We start from the raw sequence: 20,785 nt of genomic DNA on the forward strand, positions 1-20,785 counted from the left end.
TACTAAATATGCAAATAAGTACTCCGCATGCGTTATGTAGAGAAATACAATAATTGGCATGTTTTATTGCAAGCGATTCTGGTATTTTGCACTACTTTTCTTATGTTTTTCTTTGATTTTAATTTCTTATGTATTTCTTTATTTTGCATTTCTTATGTATTTCTTTATTTTTTATGCAATGTTTTTCATTATTTTCATATCCTAGAACTGCTACTTGAATTCACAAGTGACATAATATAGAAAGAAACAAATAAAAATGTAGTTAGAAAACAATGTGTATAACATTCATTCAAATACCATACACTTTACACACAAACGAATACAAATTTCAATTTCTTACGTGACATGTGATACGAAAATGTTACGTAACTCCGCAACCGCGGCATGGGGGTATACAAATTTGGTATCAAAAGTTGCGCAAAACTCAAGAGAAAAAAGTCATGAAATGGCGGCGCGAACGCTTCATGCGCAAAAAAGTTATCGCGATTTATGTACAGGGGGGGCCTAAAAGGCCCCCCCAGTCTTTTTAGGGTTAAAGGACAAGTCCACCCCAACAAAAACTTGATTTGAATAAAAAGAGAAAATTTTAACAAGCATAACACTGAAAATTTCATCAAAATCGGATGTAAAATAAGAAAGTTATGGCATTTTAAATTTTCGCTTATTTTCAACAAAATAGTTATATGAACGAGCCAGTTACATCCAAATGAGAGAGTTGATGACATCACTCACTCACTATTTCTTTTGTATTTTATTATATGAAATATGAAATATTTTTATTTTCTCGTCATTGTCATGGGAAATGAAGTTTCATTCCTCCCTGAACACGTTGAATTCCATTATTTTAACATTTTGTGCTTCAGGCAAGGAGGTCCTAATCGTCAAATTCGTAAAAATTGAAATATTGTATAATTCAAACAATAAAAAACAAAAGAAATAGTGAGTGAGTGACATCATCGACTCTCTCATTTGGATGTAACTGGCTCGTTCATATAACTATTTTGTTGAAAATAGCGAAACTTTGAAATGTCATAACTTTCTTATTTTACATCCGATTTTGATGAAATTTTCAGCATTGTGCTTGTCTGATTTTTCTCTATTGATTCATATCAACATTTTTCTGAGGTGGACTTGACCTTTAATACTTCTACGTTGCTGCTGCTACTACTACTCCTACATCTACAAGAGCAACCACCATCACCAACCACCACCACCAGCACCACCATCATCACCAACCACCACCACCAGCACCACCACCTCCACCACCACCAGCACCACCACCAACCACCACCATTAACACCACTATTTTCCATAACTTGCACTTTATTGCATACTGGCGTTAAGCTCCTCGTCATATTAAAAAAGAAGAGAGAAAGAAAAACATCTCTTGAATATATCCTCTACCTTTGTTCTTCTTGTGCTTGCTGTTCAATCTGTTCCTGTTGTTGTTGCTGATACTGTTGATTATACAACATATGTTGCTGCTGTTTGTCTTGTTCTTCCGGTTGCTGCTGTTGTTGCTGGTTTTGATGCTGCTGACGATATTGTTCCCTCTGCATCCAAGCAAGTTGTTGAGCATTAAGACCGTTCTGTGTTTGAAAACCAATATCATTATTAACACTTCATCAGGAGTTTAAGATAGTTATTGAAATAACCCAAGGCTTTATATGCAAAAAAAAAAGAAAAAGAAAAAAAAGGTCAAATTCTCCAGATGATTTAATGTCACCCATACATGTACACATGGTCGTATTGTCAATGATACAAGTGCAACCACAGAACCATCATACATGTTTTATGATTCATCATGCGAAAAGAGGCTGAAAACATATTGCTTCAACAAACTACTACTTGATTGATTTATATTTATCATGGTTATCCTGATGATGAATTTTTATCATGGTAGTTTGGGCAAATTTATCTCAAGAATATTGAAATACACCTTATTTTTATCCTTAAACACAGCCCTTTCAAAGACAATATTTCCGGAAAATTACCCTAGAATCGCTGTCCGTACTAGGGTAATTTTGAAAGCAGTGAGGCAGTCAATATGGGCATTTGAGGCCATAGCCTTGGTCACCCTAGCTTTATGCAAGCATTGCTCAAACGTGTCACCTGGGCCCGTCTTACAAAGAGTTACGATTGATCCAGTCAATCTAAACTGTATAGATATCCATCCATATCCTGATTTTTCTATAGTAAATTTGAACAGTCTCCTATAATAGTAAACATAGAGAATCAGACTGAATCTCAAAGAGAACGATGAATGGTATGAACATACATGTACATCACATCTAAAAAATATTTTGAACAGATTTGCATTTTACATGTTAATGTTCTTGACCGTCCATAGATGTGATTGATCAGAACAATTACAACTCTTTTTAAGACAGGGCCCTGATATTCGCACAGTCGATCAAAGAGACAAGTCCTAAGACTATGTTTTGAATGATGAATACAAAGACGAGATTGATACTGAGAAATACGGTTCCATCCTAACCTGCTGTTGAAGTCCTTGTTGATTCTGTAATTGCTGCTGCTGTTCTTGCTGTTGCTGTTCTTGTTGCTGCTGTTGTTGTTGTTGCTGTTGTAGAAGCTGCTGTTGTTGAATGTATGCTGCTTGATCATTCCCTGCAACTACTTGCTGTCCACCCTGTGGTGAATACAACCACTGATACATTAATCCTACTGCATGTCATGGTGGGCATTCATACTATCCTATGGGACATTTCATACCTGTCTTGCATCACTATATGATGGCAAAAAATAATGTGAACACAAATCGCAACCAAACAAAACTACAGTCTATATCCACTATTAATGGCATCCCAATAGCTATACATGCAGTAACCCAGAGTACCGTAATTGGGAGAGCCTTTAGAGAAGTATCCAAGATAAATCTGCCACTGTAGATATTTTCAGTCTGGCATCCACAGTAACTTAGCATAACAAATGTCTGGAAACCATCGAAATGATTGAAACACCAAGGAAGAACTTCAGGTATAGAAATAGCTACTGTAAAAGCTGCTATTTTCACAGGGGTTTTATTTTTCGCAGATTTCGCGAATTGAATCTAACAAGACACAACATATAGCAGTGAGAAAGATAGGACTGCCAGATTTACACGTATCATGGTAACAAAGAATAGAAAATTCATGGACATCTTGAGAGAGCTCAATAGCCTTTCATTAAATAGATAATGCTGAAAATATGCAAGGGAAGCCTTGTAGATTGTACCATTGAAGAAAGATAAGATAGAATTTCCTTTAATAGAGAAATGTGTGAAGATAGCACTGCCACCATAGAGTTCAATAACTTAAAATGTTCAGAAACCTCAAGTACAAAAGCCAGATAAGATATTCAGATTTAATCAATGAAAAGCATGATGATAGAGCTACATGTACATGTACCATATAGAAGTGTGCGAAGATAGAACCACCATGAGAGGGGTAAATAGCCCAGACCATAAATAAAAACTGCTTTTACAGTACAAATGTCAGGGAAGCCTTGCAGATTGTACCTTTGAAGAGAGTGATGATAGAACTGCCCTACAGAAGTGTGTGAAGATAGAACTGCCACCACAGAGCTACATTAGTCCTTCATGTTCAGGAACTTCAAGTACAATTGTCAGAGAAGCCTTGCACATTGTACCATCAAAGTGAATGAAGATAGAATTACCGTACAGAAGCTTGCAAAGATAGAACCGCCACCTGAGACCGCAATGGTCCTTGAATGTTGAAAACCTCACCCACAAAGTACAATTGCAAGAGAACCCCCTAGAAAAGTGTGTGAAGATAGAACTGCCACCATGAAGCTCAAAAGCCCTTCATATTTAGAAACCTCTAGAATTGCCAGAGGAGCCTTGGTAATAGAGCCACTGAAGAGAGAGTTGCTAGAACCACATGTACCCTACAAAAGCGTGCCAAGATAGAACAGCCATCGTAGAAGTCACCAGTTTTGCAATCTGGCATGCACTTACCCCATCTTTCGACACGTTGCCCTCACTCACCCTCTGTTGTTGCATGACAGAGAACTCCTTCTGAAGGTTGCTTATGATCCGGTTGAGCTCTTGCTTCTGGGAATTACATAAATCCAACTGATTATTGGCATTTTGTTGGATGGCTTGGATGGCCTGTTCTTTTTCTTGTCCTTCCCGCCGCGATGCTTCCTGGATCTGCTCATGTTCTGTTCTTAATGTTTCATATTTAGCTGGAAAACAAAAATAAATATTCTTTGCAATTGATATTTGCTGTTGGATTTATAGTAGGGAGGAAGCACAGATATACATATATATATATATATATATATAGAGAGAGAGAGAGAGAGAGATTTCTTTGAAGTTCTATTGATAATAAGAAGAGTGCTTTGTTCTATTTTTTTTGTCTGCCAAAGTTGTCAATTAAATTATGCCTGTGTACATGTACCATTGTGTTTCAATCAAATGTGGTTGCACATTTATATTCCCTCAAATGATGGTTTCAATTAATCTTGACATCCTGAAAACCTCCTACAAAATGTGTCATTCTTGAGAAACCTGTAACATGCCCAGGATTACAATAAAGTACATATATGATAATCATAATATGGGATAATATTATTACATACAGGCAATTTGAAGGTTAAAAAAAAACAACAACCAAGATCATTATGAAATCCCTACAGAGTATGTCATTTTTCCAAATACCTGAAAATGCATTTGTAAAACACAAAGAAATACATGACTTACTTTTCATATCCATGAGCAATTCAACAGTCTTGGAGGCATTTATCCTAAATTGTGCCTGTTGATGAGAATGAAAACATAACACAAATTATACGATCACAAAAATATAATATTCCAACATCCAGTATACAAAAGATATTCAAATGACACAATATTGATGTCAATATATATGAATTTAATTGCAGTATATGCAGTGTTGATACGGAAGTATTGAATACCCTGAACAGGGAGGCCACTATAAAGGCTTGATAAAAAAAAGTCTACATGTACAGTGTAGATTATGTACTACACATATACATGAAAAAGGTGTTTACTATGGCTAAAAATATTTTTAATATTAACGTATGAATTCCGACTTTGGTCTTAAAAGTGGTGTCCCTACCTGAAGTGAATCTGGATTTTGATAGACAGAAATGCATTAATTAATTTTTGGAAAAAAAGTACTTTTTGGGGGATTTGGGGTATTAAAGCAATCATTATTTTCACCTTCTTGCAATGTATCAAATCTTCTAATGCATAAAACCAAAGATATTACAAAAAAAAAGAAAACTACATGTTAAAACAAACAAACAAAAACAGTGCAAACTACTGCAAAAAGGGAACAGCTAGCATGTCTGACTTGAGAACATGTTCCAATACATTAATATGAATAGTTCGAAATCATATCTTGCAAATAATTTCCCTATTCTTTGCAATTTTAACACATGTACACATTGTCATTTATGCATTCAATTGTTTTTTTTTTTCAATCAATAAAAAAACAATAACCTCTAGTTGCTGAATTTTTTCAATATCAAATCATTTTAAAATGTCACTCTACAACGTAATAATAATAAAAAAAAATAGGAAGAATATGAATAAGCTGGTACACTTGAGCAGACCTGTAGCTTACTAGCTTTTCCATGTGTACATGTACAGGGCCCTGTAGCCCCTGTTACATAAAAATTACTAAATATTATGGTAATTTTGCCATCCAATGGTAACTACCATGGTAACAAAGATCAACAGCCAATCATAATCAGGGATTCCATGCAAGGTACCATTGGATGGCAAAGTTACCATATCAATACACACATGTAGTAACTTTTATGCAATGGGGCCCAGGTATTTTGCTGGTACCTTCTAGTCTGCACAGACACTAATTGAACAAATTATATAGGTCGTGACAGAAGTCTAGCTCAACTGTTAAATTACTGTGTCAATCTGCACTACATGTATCATTCTTTGTAGGCTCTGTAAAACTAGAAGTGTTAATACAAGATCTCTCTGCTGGTAAAACAATGCCTTTATAATGACTGATATTTGGGTCATTTTTTTTTAGATTTATTGAATTGACCAGTGTCCATCCTAGTATGATTGATCGCTATGTTTTGTCTCATGGTACGAGGGATTACAGTGTATAAAAAGTTGTAAAGAGTAGCCCCTGAAAATAAAAAATATGTATCTCTTGGCCTGGTATAAAAAATAAAGGAGCATTAAAGAATTGACTGTATCTTGGAGAAAGTTACATGTACATGTACTGTAGCTTTTGTTCTTTCAAACTGTGTACAGGTGTATATATGTATTGAAAATACTGAAATTGCTGGTACCCTCACTACATTGTACCACAGCCGAAATGCAGCCGGTATTGTAAACTGTAATATTTTCGTTCTGTCAGTATGTACCATAATACTATTCTTCCTTTTTTAATCCAACACAGAAACTAATCCTATATGCACTTTATTTCCCTTCTTGGGGAGGTAAGAGTTCACTTCCTGTGTACTGTACACTGTGCGTACTGCATGATGTACACAACAGTTCTTGCAGCAATTGAATGCCATTTGAACCTCACATGGTTTTTCTTTTCTTTCTAATACCATATTTCAATTTGCATTGCATCTCTTCCAATGATCAGATTGGCATACATGTACATGTATTCTCATTGAAGATATCGGCCTAGCTATGTAAACTGGAAAACACACAGTTGGCTGTCTTCATCACTTAACTGTATTACTTCAAAAAGAGCATATAAATAAATACATTGTTGTAGCAAGAACAAAAAAGCTTCATATCTAATTAGGCTCAGAGTTCAAAGAAAATTTTAAGCAATAGATAACAGCCTTCAAACATTACTTCTCTTTACACTGCTGGGAAGAAGTTGAAATATCAGAAAATTGACAAAAAAATAAAATGTTTGCTTTTATATACAAATGTACATTAATCTTGTGTGGATTTTAATTTTCATATCCTTGAATTCCTACCATAAAGTCCGCAAATGGATGAAAATGGATGAGAAAGTATTATCATTGGACAAACAAACACATACTATTACATGTACATGTACAATGTACATTAATTTTTTTTTTAAATACTAAAATGAACTTACATAGACTTGTCATTTGGGTTGTTCTTATGCACACATACAGTATAAACAGGTGGGGGTGCAACTGATGAAAATATATTACACCTGTACATTTTCAATATTTGATTTCAATTCTACAGCAATAAGTTTTCAGAAGCAGGTGTTCTAGAGAGCCTGAGCAAACTTATTTTTGTATATATTCCCTTACTTTCCTGGACTCATGCCAAGCAATAAAAACTGTCACTGTGATGTATGTATCATGTATGAATGAGGTGTAATTGCAGTTTTACATGTATGTCAATACCAATGGCCACACAAATGTAATCCATGTTCTGTTCAGTATACAATACAAATGTATACAACACTGGTACTTTCTACAATAGTAGTTTGGTATTTCTTATTGATATAAAATTTTGCTATGATCTTTTTCTATAATGGTACAGTAAGACATTCCACTGTATGCATTTGTGTGCATCATGATCTGCTTATATCATCGCACGCACCACGAACCGTCCTCTCTGCGCACTTCGATGCGAAAGTTAGTTTTGCAGAAAACGCATTTGAAGAAAAGCTTTTTTGAAAGCAGCAATAAGTGCATCTACAAGGAGAGCAAATTGTTTATCGGTGTCCTCGTTCAAAAGTTCAGGCTCCAAAGTTTCATCCCGTATCTTTATATTTTCTTGAAGTTAATTATTTACGCCACAGTGGGCATCATAATAGAGAGGACGGTTCGTGGAATAGATACAGTGCGCTATCGCGCCTCGCGATTTCACCACGAACCATCCCCTCTGTTACGATGCCCACTTAAATAATTCACTTCAAGAAAATAAAAACCTAATATATATATAAATATATAATAATATAATAATAATAACCTAATATATGAATAAACCTATAGACCTAATTTTCAGTTCTCCAAATACTCAAAATGACAAAAGTTCCGTTCAGAAATCACCTCGCCCCGCTCTAAAGACCCCCGCTAACAAACATCTCAGTTCTCTAGCCCTGCCAAAATTATCCAGCACGAGTGCGAGAGCTGCACGCACAGCTTCAAAACTCCCTCAGCTAGCAGCTTCTTGCCACTCTGACTCCATGTACTGCTAGCCCCCACATATACATGCACAGCGCTAGCATGCACCGTATACTATACTGCGATCACGTTCCGTAGACCGTTTTTCACACCGCACAGTACCGTATGTAAGTCCCAAGACCCTGCATTTTACTCTTGTGGTCAATTCCTTAGACCCCCATTTCAGGGTTATGTGAGGCACATCCAAATCAAAATATAGTTTGAGCAAGTACATGCTATGCCATTGCCAAGAGGCTATAGATTTTTGACACCATTCATGCGAACACATAAAACATTTAGGGGAATAAGAAGTTCTAAAAGGTGTTATCATAGCGCCTTCAGTTTCTTTTACAAATCACTTTTACACCAAATCATTTTGCACCAATCAAAATAAAATAAAGTTTTTAATGAAATGAAAATAAAGACCACTTACCAATGAGGTTACTGCAAGGTCTTTCTCTTTCCGTAAAGATTCCGCTTGCGACCCAACTTCTTCTTTTAAAGCCTGAATATCTTCTTTCTCTTTAATACAGGATTCTTTTTCAGTTTTTAAAACAGTGTTCACTTTGTTGGCATCTCCTATCTGGCTTTGGAGTGCTTCGCTTCTTTTCTCCAGATGAACCTACAAAAAAATAAAAAAATAACTGTACTGTCTATACATTCTGAACAAAGGATATTCATTATCATTTTCTATTTAATAATGAAACTTGTATGTATATGTACATGTATCAGGTCTGAAGGGGGTTATTTCATGAAGCATGAAGTTGATCATTAAATTATTACACTATTTACACACATTTTTGTTTTGCCAATTATTAGAATATGACAAGACAGGTATAGGTCATGTACATGTAGGTACAAGTTTTCATTACTGGCCAAAGTTTAAACATCTCATGTTGAGCATTTGGATCTTGCACACACACTCAAACACAATTGCCCATTTTGTGCAACCAAAATCCAAAACTTTGTTAATCGATTTGTTTTCTATTGTTCTTCGTCAACATTACACGACGCATGCGTCTGTAACGTTGGCAAAGAACAATAGGAATGAAGATGGCGGCATAAACATCGGGCAAGTCTCTTCCGTCTTGTCATGATATTTTTCTCATTTTTTTGATGAATTCTTGTTTTAAAAATAAAATCTATGGTGCAGAAATGTCGGAAATGAAGTTGCACCCCATGTACATGATTTAGGGCTTGATCTTTTAGAAGGAAAGTATAAATCTCGGGGGCAAAAGTTTCAGGTTTTGGCGGCCTACACGCACATGAATGGATAGGAATACCTTACTTCATTGAGAGCAGCGTTCTCGCCAGAAAAAAAATCACGCATGTCGGGGACTTGTGCTGCCACTCCTGAGGGGTGGGTGCGGGGGGTTCACCCCTTCCGCGCGGAGCGCGGAAGCGACGGCCTTTTCATCAAATAGAGACGCTAAGGAAGCCCCATTGTGGCGTATTTTTAAGCCCACACAAATGCACATAAATGCACAGATACTTGCCGTTCAGTAGGCTTGGGAGCCAGCGCCGAATCCAAGCACTGAGATAGAAAAAACATGGAATTTGGAGCTGACAGAATGATTTACTTCGAGCAGAGGACAAACTTTCTCTGCTTGGAGCCTGCAGTGTATGCCGTGATGCATCGTGTGTGTTGTGTGTATTTCTGTGACTGTGCAAAGCCAGTACAGAGCACGTGCGTTGCGTTAAGCAACACTTGTGATTGTATCATCAAAGTACATAGGGATTTGTGTGTGACTTGTGTGAGAAGTTTTTTTGGGGGGTTTTCATTCCAGAACCCCCCCCCCCCCCCACCATCATTTGCTCGCTAGTCTTAAATGGGAGTCTTGTCATATTGGAATATTGACCAGAAGTTAATAAAACACATATTATTGTTCTGTCAGTAATGAAATTAGCGATTGAACTATGGATATTTTTCAGTCATATTTCCTTTAATCTTAGTCTTTTCATTCCAAACAATCATTTTTTAATGATGTATTTCACCTTTATCCAGTTTGCCATTTTCTTAAGTGACTGAAAACAAAGACTAGTCCCAACCCTCCGCGAGTTGTTTACATAACTTTCTTTGTCTCCGCTAGTATTGCACAATCTTGAGAAGCACATGTTTGGAAATCTGATATTCTTGCGGTGGTGGGGGGGTTACAAGATTGCCGCCCTTTTCATTCTGTGTTGGGTTTGGCTGCTACATGGCCTGTGTTGAGAAATTAGGTCAGGGTAAATTTAATTGCAAAGAGAGGCTTTGGACGGCATTCATGATGGATAGTCTTTTTTTTAAATGCATCATTTAAATAATTTCAACTTCACATTTGCAGGCTTGCAGGTATATTGTATGATAAAATTATTTTTCTCAGAATTGTACGAAAGTTCTACAAAAACTTTATCTTTTTACATTGTATTTGGACACGAATGCAGATCTTTCTTGACAAATAATGGGCTAAAAATACTAAACAGTAAACATACAGACCTCAAGTAAACCAAGTACCACACATTCAAACTTGGATTAAATCAAATCAGATATCAGTCAAGCACGGAAATCACTCTATCATCACAGCACTAAAAATTATAAACAATCACTTCGAAGAAACAATTGCCAGGGTCAAACCACGGTCAAACATGTGCTTGCGTTGTGTCCTGTGTGTGTATAATGTTTGCAGTGAGTTGATCTTGTGATGATGGGGAGAGATTTGGGGGGGTGGTTTTTATGTCTGCAGTGAGTTGGGTCATGGATGACTGGGAGAGAATGAAAGGACCAGGGAGTCGGGAGGAGAACCGTAGCGAGCAGCCGCGAGCTAGCTGGGCGCCTTGCCACTTTCCTAGCCGTGGCGTAGGAGGCCTGTAAGTGGTCTTAAGTTGGTGGGACTTCGGCGCAACCCGATAAATTAAGTTGATATCACTAAGATGAGTTCAGGGAGTGTATTTTTTTTAATGAATATTTCCATTTAATTTTTCCACGCATGTCGCCACGCATGTCGCTGAAATTTTACGCATGGTTCCACTTGGTCTCCATTTCCGCACGCATGGTGTTTGCACCATGCGTATTATACACTGGCGAGAACGCTGATTGAGAGTAAGCCTACGTCAGAAAATGATTTTTACTCTCAAGAAGCCGCCTGGCTAGACATGGGGCCCCCTTCATACTAGACAGATGGCAGCTGTCTGTTTCCAGGAGTTTCTATTTTTTTTTTCTCCTCGTACACAGACGGCTCGCTTTTTCAAGTGACAAAAATATTTCACATGCGAAGTGGGGTCAGATTGAAAGCTAATACGGTACCATAAAAAAGAAAAATGATTTTGGCAAATTTTTTACATATTTTGTAGGTAATTGTATAGTTATGGTGAAAGTTTGGTGAATTTTATGAGAATTATGTGTTTGAGATGATTGAATTCATGAAGTGTTCGGTAATACGATCCACTACCATACATAAACATATGGCCATTTTCATCACGATTGAGTCCCCTGTGCCCCACTTCTTCACTGCTACCACCCTGCCTGTGGGGAATCTTCAGGTAGGACTATGGTATGCCAATGTTGTACAGAACACAAACTTTAAAAAATCATTAAGATATCACTTTTGTGAGCAAAATTACTAATTTCCATACAGTTGCAATTTATTTTACATTAGTAACTTTGGAATAATTTTTGTATTCACCAGAGTGCTCAAAAACTTGAATTTTGGGCATATTTTTGTGTACGCCCTCTATTGGTGGAAAGTAATATGGCAAGAAATTTTTCACTTTTTGATCTTTATTTTGAATTAATAAAAAAATTATTTAAAGTGTCAAATTTAAATAAGAGCCAAGTTATATGAATAATAGGTGTAATGGAAACTATCAGTGTAAAAAAATCAGGCATTTGCCCCAAACAAAAAGAGAAAATAAGCCAAACATTGCCACCCTTATTTTGCCACACATGGAGATATAACTGAGAACAAGGTTATATCATAGCCTTGTTCATTGAATGAGTGCTGTGCCCTGGCCCTGTAGACTGTATGGCAGTGAGTCCAAACTTTGCAGACGGTCATTATCTCCAAAACTAGCCAATATCCTTAAAATCTGACATCATCAACGTGAAAAGCGACCTAAAATTACCCTTTGGTGAAAGTTTCTTTAGGATTAGTCCAGTATTCACAGGGCGCGACAAACCCGCTTGCCCGGGGCAAGTGAAAATGACGTGCGGGCAAGCACCTCTCAAAGTCAATTGCCCGATCGGGCAAGTGGCCTTGTTGCCTCTTTTTTTCCTGTTCCGTACCTCGTTTTTCCATAAATCATCCAAAATCCACACTCAAAATCATGAATCAGCCTTAAAAAATAGCGAGCAGCGCAGTTTCAAATTCCGAAATTGCGTTATTTTTTCTGTACCACGTATTTCCATACATGGTACCAGGTATGAAAAAAATCAACGCAATGGCGCCGGGAAACAGTTGAATGTAGTATATGGGTCCATTATGACTACCACCATGTGCAATTTCTAATGCACATTTTCCCCCTTCCCATATCACAATTCTGTGATAAAATAATTAGAATTACACAGGAAATAAATCACAGAGTCTAGTAACCTCGCATTGGTGAGTTGTCATGTCATTCGGCTTTGCTTTTCAAAACGGCCTATTAACATCCAAAATAACTTGCCGTATTTGTTAATTATAACTTAAAATTCATTTGTTTCCCTTTTTGAGGGGATGAGGTAAATATCAGACAATAAATCATCAAACAAAGCTCCATCTATTTTACAAGGCCGGCGGGAGGCTCACACACGTGCGCATACTAGCTAGCCAGTCTGAGCTCTGTCTCTCTGCTAGAGCTCTGGGGGACAATTCGCTCAGTAAAGGCCTCTATGATGATTATTTTCTGTTTCAGACAGAGTTTACATTTCGGGTATATTATTCAAAACTTCCAATAAAGTTTGATGATTTCTTCATTGTCATGTATATTTAAGTTATTAATGAATACATTCTCACCAAATTTAGACTCCCCCATAGAGAAATGCAATTTTCGTAGAAGTCTGCGTTTTCAAAGAACTTCAGGAAAAGTTAGGGTATGTGGGCCTTTATTACATGGCCGAGTACAGGTTGTACTGGAATAGGCGAAGTAGAAATTAGATATTGAATTCATTTATATCAAAGTTCAACTCACAGTCACAGTCACACCCACACAAACACACACACACACCCAAGATTCTAAGCATAGAGCTGAACATTTTTCACTGGCTTTCTTTATAGTTTCCAACTACGGTAAATGAAAGCAATTCTAAGGAAATATGTTACGCAGGTAGCCATTCATGGATTTAAAGATGCAAAATATGAAATTTTAGCAACTTTTGTTGAAGGGTTTTTTAAAACCTTAAATAGCCATAAAATATTGATTTTTTTTCTCCAAAATAAATGTAAAGACTCAGGCCTACGTTGCTGAAAATATCCTTTTCAATGTGTGTTCTTTTATACTGGACATGATTCTCAATTGTTATTTTGTATACCTTAATAAAAATAAGAGTAGTGCCGTCATAATGAAAAAATTATTTAAAAAATTGGGCAAGCAGTTTTTTCTATCGGGCAAGCAATTTTTTTCATCACTTGCCCAACAGGGCAAGTGACAAAAAAAATTTTTGTAGAGGCCTGGTATTCATGAAAATATTATTATTGGCAAAAGATCTGCAAATTCGTCACCGTTGGCGCCCATTTTGAAGAAAGCAACAAGCATCACAATATCACCATTTTACAAGCAGAAATCATCAAAAATGTGAGTTGAATGTGGTACTAACCGATTCCATAGCATTTTGCCATCAATCTGATATAAATATTTCACTTTTTGAGCTTGAGTCTTTTTTAAAATCTCCACAAGAGCTTTGGTGCGCGAAGTTAGGTCACACTTTTTCTGAACGGTTTTCCAGCACAGCCCGCAATCGCCGATCGGAATAGAATTTTGCGATTGCGATACCGGCGAAATCCCTTGACCTACTTTACATTTTCGTCCATGATTTTATAGTTTAAAATCTTGCCGTAAATGTGGTAACTATTTCTAAATTATTTATAAATTATGAAAAATTTTTGAACAAGATTAGGCCTGATGAATATTCTTGAAAAGTGCGCGAAGTTTGGACACCCCATCATCGCGCTAGGCCTAGAATAGAAATAAAATCAATTACAATTAGAACTTCGGTCTCTGTATTTGGTGGGTGAAGCCAACGGAGTTCAGCTGAACAACCAATATAACAGAGACCAAAGCTTTTGGTCTACCTTCGTACTAAAAAAAAAAAATCTCAAAGAAAGCCTGCCGGAGCAAAACTGCATTAGCGCCAATGACTGTGTCACAGATTTGTGATTACCCTCGTAAGAACATGCGTGCACAAGAATTACGTGCGTCGGTAATGGAAATGTCATACTGTGTGCATCACACCCACCTTTTTCATTGCCAATTCTTCGAGTGTCGCCGTCATTTCTTGCACTTGTCGCTGCAGAAGTCGGCTTCGTGATGACACATTCCAGTAATTAAAAGCTAAAATACAGATAACAACCAGGAGGCCTAACGTTAGGAATTGTGGTGTCCGGCCTGGCCGACCTCTAGAGACTCCGTTTGCCACCATTTTAATGTTTTAACCTCTTTAGAAGTTTCCTTCGATGCCGTCCAATTACAGCGAAACCGGCTTTCACACTACGTGGAATACGCGTACGCGTTGAACGTATCGGACTAGATCATAGACTGCATGTGTAGTATAGTATTGAGAAAAAGTATGGTAGCCTGACTGTATATTTTCTGGATTGATTGGGGAGGGGCTCATACAACTTTTCGGTGGCACCATATGGGCATAATTATTTTAAAGGGGCGTTATCCATTTATTAATATTTATTTTATTAATAAATATATCTCTATGGTCCTATTCCACAGACATACATAATCACTGAAACTACGATCATACCAAGGGCGGCCGAATCCAGGATTTTCCAAAGGGAGTGGGGGGGGGGGGGGTGGGAACATTTTTCCTAGGGGAAAAAAGTTCCTCACTTAATGAAAGGCATATTTCAATTAAACATAGTTATTTGCTGTGACTCTCAAGGAGGGGGGGGGGGGGGCACGAGCCGGATGTGGACCCCCTGAATCCGCCACTGGCTTTGTAGAATAATCAATCACACACACGGCACACTTATACAGAGGTACAGGGCTGACCAAGCATTGTCCATTAGGGAGGATAAGGGATAATGCACACCCTCACCGCTTCTACTAATGAAAAGCTAATTCTTAACTGCATGCTTAACTGAGAAGGGTATCACTGATAATTGTATTTTAAGCATTATTTTAACAAACAAGTGATATATATACAGGCGCGCCGGAACACTTTCAGTTTTTTTTTTTTTTTTTTTTTGGGGGGGGGCAAAATCCCGAAGGGGGCACAATATTTTTGACAGCGTGAGTGACCGAAGCGATCGAGCTGGAGAGGGTGTGGCGCCCCCACGCTAAGGACTGTGTAAAAATTGAGTATAAAAGTTGCGTTTTTAAGAGCATTCAAAAATAAATTTCTTGCGAATTGAACATAGAATTCAATACGAAAACTATACTCATAATTTATGAGAACCTATATGAAATCTATGCGCAAAACGGTCGAACCGGTATGTGGTTTTCATGTCTGATCAATTAAAGGGATGTTCCGGGCTGAAAATATTAATATCTTAATACATAGAGTATAATCCACTGAGCAAAATGAAGAAAATTTCATCAAGATTGGACAACAAATAATAAAGTTATTGAAGTTTAAAGTTTAGCAATATTTTGTAAAAACAGTCGTCATGATTATTCATTAGGTGGGCTGATGATGTCACATCTCCACTTCCCGTTTTCTTATGTTATTACGTAAAATCATATTTTTTTCATTATTTCATACTTGTGTGAATATGTCCCCCTTATAATGAAAAAGTTGCAGCAATAAATATCTAATGCACTAAATCAGTTGTCAATCCAATTTTTCTAGTTCTTGGAGGAAAAAATTTGAATAAACCTAATTACATATTATAAAATACAAAAGAACAAGTGGAAATGTGACATCATCAGCCCAGCTAATGAATATTCATGACGACTGTTTTCACAAAATATTGCTAAACTTTGAAATTCACCAACTTTGTTATTTGTTATCCGATTTGATGAGATTTTCAGCATTTTGCTCAGTGAATTCTACTCTATGTATTAAGATATAAATATTTTCAGTCCGGACCATCCCTTTAAATTACGTATCACGCTTATATTGCCTCAAAATACCAGAAATTAAAATTTTCATGCAATATCCTTCCAGAAACATTTATTCATGTACATTTACATACACACCGACGACGCGAGAGAGCACAATCATAAGTTTCAAGAAATTCCTGTCAGAACAAGGAGTGTATTAAACAGAAACAAAAGAAATTCTAATGAATGTATTTTCAAATTTAAAATGTTATACTGTTCTGACGCGGCAGACGTCGATAAGCACTTAAATACCCATTCTTACAAATCATTTCTGACATCAGCATTGGAGATACTCCCTGATTATTCATGCGTGGGCAATACGTTTCATATTTTGTAACTGGATCGAGGAAAAAGAAATCTAACAATTTAAAACTTTTCTGAAAATCATTAAAGTTTAATACATTACTCGATTTATGTGTTTCCTTTTGCATGTTTTGTATGGCTCGGAAGCACTTTTGGATGACTTCAAAATCTTCTTTTTTTCTTTACATATTTTCTGGGGAAAATGTGACCATAACCAGAAAATGATGAATATCAAATTAGGAAATTTCATTTGTAAATAATCATGAACTGATTGACAAACTACCGCAGTTCATAACGTACATTATGTAACATTATTTAGAAGAAAACAATTACATTCCAAAAGCGGATGTGGTACACTTTCAATTTGCCATTCAGTTTTAGTCTGAAATGTATTCATTAAAAGGTTAAACGTTATAACACTGTAATAAGATGGTAAAGGGGCTTATCAAAGGTATGTTTCACAGAGGGACATGTTCGTCAAAAGACGCGAGGCTTACTATGATTATGATATGTAATTGCCCCGTCAGGGGCGAAATTTTTTCATTTCTGATAATGGAAATGACACTTTTTAGGCAGAAAAGTGCTTCCATCGTTTACTTTTGTCCTTAAATAATTTATAATTTTTCTACTTTAGGGGGCACTTTGGGGGGCAAAATCTCGTTTTGCCCCCCAAAAATTTTATTTGGGGGGCAAGTGCCCCCCTGCCCCCCCGCTTCCGGCGCCTATGTATATATATAAACAATATCAACGCGACCTCGAAAGGAACAGGACAGTTCAAGAAAGTCCAGGCATGCATGCACAATAAATATATCTCATTAAACGAATAATTCGGTTTACAGCTCAAACTTCAGCATGGATGCAATACGAAGGCCACTTAACTGCAAACGTGAAGCGTGAGCTAACAATTTTATTGATAATTCGAACCTTAAAAGGAGGGACATTTTGATTTAATAGATGCATGAGGCGAATCATTCTTACATAATGAAAGTGCTATATAAGTGCTACTGAAATTATCATAAAATCTTGTGCACCATAATATAATCCTCATGAATATGATTAGTATTTTATCCCCCCCCCAGGCAATGCTAGCACGAATCACGAACGGTGAACACCAATCTCCGCATTGTTTTATTTTCCTAACCCTTTTATTTTTCTCTTGGTCTTCCTTCATTTTTATTGGAGTGGAGGCTTCGATCGGTTTATTTTCAAGACCGAAAATATTAAACTCATAAACGAGGGAGCGAAGTGACCGAGCTTGTCGTGGGGATGCTTTTGCATTTTCTAGAGTACATTTGAATGATTTTTTTTGCACCCTTTTACTGAAATTTGTGAAAATTTTCAGTAACAAGATGTAAGTTTTCGAAATTTCGGGAGCGGGGGGGGGGGGGGGGAGCGGGATAAGGCTACGGGTAACTGTGTCAAGGTATGAATATTCTTTCCCTGAAGTTTGGAAAGTTATGCACTCATCCTATCCATATTTCGACCCTCACAAGAGATTTTCATTATTCATCCCATTGCTTTTTGATAGGCCTATGAAAGGACAAATCTACCGCCCATTGCGCGGTACAAACTTCTTGCATTCTGAGTGATTGTTATAGATAAGTATTTGTAATCATAATTACATTTGAATAATGCGTGTGCGCTTTGCATTTGAATGAAATTACACATCCAGACCATGGGGGAAAAGGAAAAAAGAAGAAAATGAGGAAATAAACGAGGAGAGAAAAAGCATGAAAAGAGAAGTATTTATATTATACGTCCATAGGTGCATATATATTTCAGCATAATCTGGCACGGCATGCCCCTGCGTGGCATAATCTAATCTTTCAGAACACAACTTTTGGATCAGTTTATTACCCAAAACAAACAACGGAAGAAAGAAAAAAAGCGGCAAAATGTTAAATACTGGTTTCGAATTGTGAGTGACACAATATTCAAAATGTTTTTTGTCAGAAGATCAAGGGCTATATATATGTAATATATTGAGTTTTACTGGTTCAGAGTGATCTGTTTTTGGATTCATTCGTAATTATGTCATGATTATACTGTTATATTTACATGTATCAATATGATTTTTGTCAGTATGGGAATAATGGACTCTGATAAAGTTGAATTTCAATTTGAATTTGAAGTAATGCAACGTCTAGGGCTATGTTTAAAGTTTAGTGGCCTTATGTCGGGGTTAATTTGAGAGGTATAACTATGGTAACTTTGTCTTGATGGAAACTATCATGGAAATCTTTATTTTGATTGGCTACTGCTTGAGGCGTGGTTTTTGCCAAAATAGTATAGGCCTATTCCTAAGGGGGGGGGGGTGAGGCACTGGGACTGGGAGAGGGAAGGGATGTGCAGCCCAAAATCTGAAAAAATCGCTCCAAAGTTATCAATAATATGGGCAAAGGAAGTGCAGTAGTTGCCCTCCCTATAATCAGTGTTTAATTTAAATGGTCAATCCTATTTTTTTGACAATCAGCAATATCAACTTAAAATATTTCGAATGGGTTGGGTCGAATTCAATTCAATTTAGCATTTATTTCCAAATTCATTAAAAAGAACAAAATGAGAACAAAAGTATATATATATATATATATATTTATATATATATATATATATATATACACACAAAGAAAAAAAATATATAACATAAAACAAAGCAAAGGTATCAACAAAACACAACTGAAACAAATAGTGGTGATGATAAAATTATGGTTGGCACATAATTATAAAAATATCGATGAACAAAATAATCAATGGAAATCGGGCATGCACAAAAAGCCATAAAAAGGCTTGTTGAAACGCACATACCCAAGAAATAAATAGTTAAAATAAAATTCAGTATATGGTATGGATGCGGCAAGTACCAAAGAATAAATAGGGTTAAGAGTAATCATTTCATTAAAACAAAAAAAAGTAAATTAAACAAACTTCAATATAAAACAAAAACAGAACAAAAGATAAAAAGAAAACAAAACAACAAAAATAAACAAACGGATAAGCAATCAAATAAGCAAATAGTACGAAACCACGTTAAGAGATATCAATAATTGCTCACTAATTTATTTCTATATTGTCTTTTAAAAGTATTATTAAATTGTATATTATATGTGTTCAGGTCTAAACTATTCCATAATGTGGGGCCAGTATGCATGTCGTATTGAATATTCAGATCTATTATTTATAACGGTCCATCTGTGGACTTCGTTAAATGCTCTAGTAAAATAATTGTGAATGTTTGCATTAATTGAGAACATATTCATTAAATAGGGTGAAAGACTTTGTGTGGTATCGTTGCATAATTGAAGCAATTTGAATCTTGGTAATATCTGGAAGTTTAGCTGTACGTAATGATTTAAATAACAAAGAAGTCGGGGCATTATAATCTGTCTTCTTACATAATATATATACGTATTGCTTTTTGGTGTAGAATAATTATTTTTTTGTATATAGCTAGAATAAGTATTACCCCAAATTGAATTGCAATGTGAAAGACGAGACAGAATATAAGCATTGTAAAGAGTAAATAATATATAACTAGGTACATTACATTTTAAACGATTTAAGATTCCAATAAAACGTGCTATTTTGACAGAGATAGAACTTATATGATCATTCCAACATAAATTATTGCTTAAAATCACTCCTAAAAACTTAACTGAATAATAAAATTGCAAATTGAGTTGTATCCATATATATGTCAGTTTGATTATATTGCACACCCCTTTTTTATTAAATAATACACAATGAGTTTTATTTGTATTTAAGGAAAGTCTATTGGCAGAAATTTGGGCAAAATTTCTATTTAAAATCTCAAATAAAGTAGTGATATTATCATGGGAGGCAAGAAGTGACGTATCATCGGCATACAGTATAAAATGTGGTTCATGGCAAGAATTGACAATGTCATTAATATATATCAAAAATAATAAAGGCCCAAGAATAGAACCTTGGGGCACACCTGTTTTTATTTCCATGAAAGACGAATGGGTATTATTATAGACAGTAAATTGTTTCCTATGTAATAAATATGACTTGAACCAAGTCATATTTTGCCTTCCTCATGTAATAGGCTCGTCAAAGCTCACCCTGAGCTCACCGTTATTGCGCCCTCACAGAGCAATCACAATTG

The 20,785-nt window shown here is 36.2% G+C and overlaps 1 protein-coding gene across 4 annotated transcripts in view; it reads right to left on the minus strand.

Moving 5' to 3' along the window:
* The window catches only part of LOC121415736 (putative uncharacterized protein DDB_G0271606), a 32,168-nt gene extending 17,359 nt beyond the window's left edge, over positions 1-14,809 (minus strand). For 3 of the 4 annotated variants that reach the window (XR_005970041.1, XM_041609064.1, XM_041609061.1), the window contains exons 1-6: positions 14,540-14,809; positions 8,564-8,752; positions 4,724-4,778; positions 3,977-4,206; positions 2,498-2,650; positions 1,405-1,589 (exon numbers count right to left, since the gene is read on the minus strand). Coding sequence is in view for 3 of the 4 variants with exons in the window: in XM_041609064.1 (XP_041464998.1) it covers positions 1,405-1,589; positions 2,498-2,650; positions 3,977-4,206; positions 4,724-4,778; positions 8,564-8,752; positions 14,540-14,722 (995 nt within the window). In the remaining variant the exon portion in view is untranslated. The remainder of the gene's footprint in view (positions 1-1,404; positions 1,590-2,497; positions 2,651-3,976; positions 4,207-4,723; positions 4,779-8,563; positions 8,753-14,539) is intronic. The other variant, XM_041609063.1, reaches the window with a different exon arrangement.
* Positions 14,810-20,785: the final 5,976 nt, after the last annotated feature.

Source organism: Lytechinus variegatus, chromosome 5 (assembly GCF_018143015.1).
Source record: "Lytechinus variegatus isolate NC3 chromosome 5, Lvar_3.0, whole genome shotgun sequence".
In the NCBI taxonomy this organism is placed as follows: Eukaryota; Metazoa; Echinodermata; class Echinoidea; order Temnopleuroida; family Toxopneustidae; genus Lytechinus; species Lytechinus variegatus.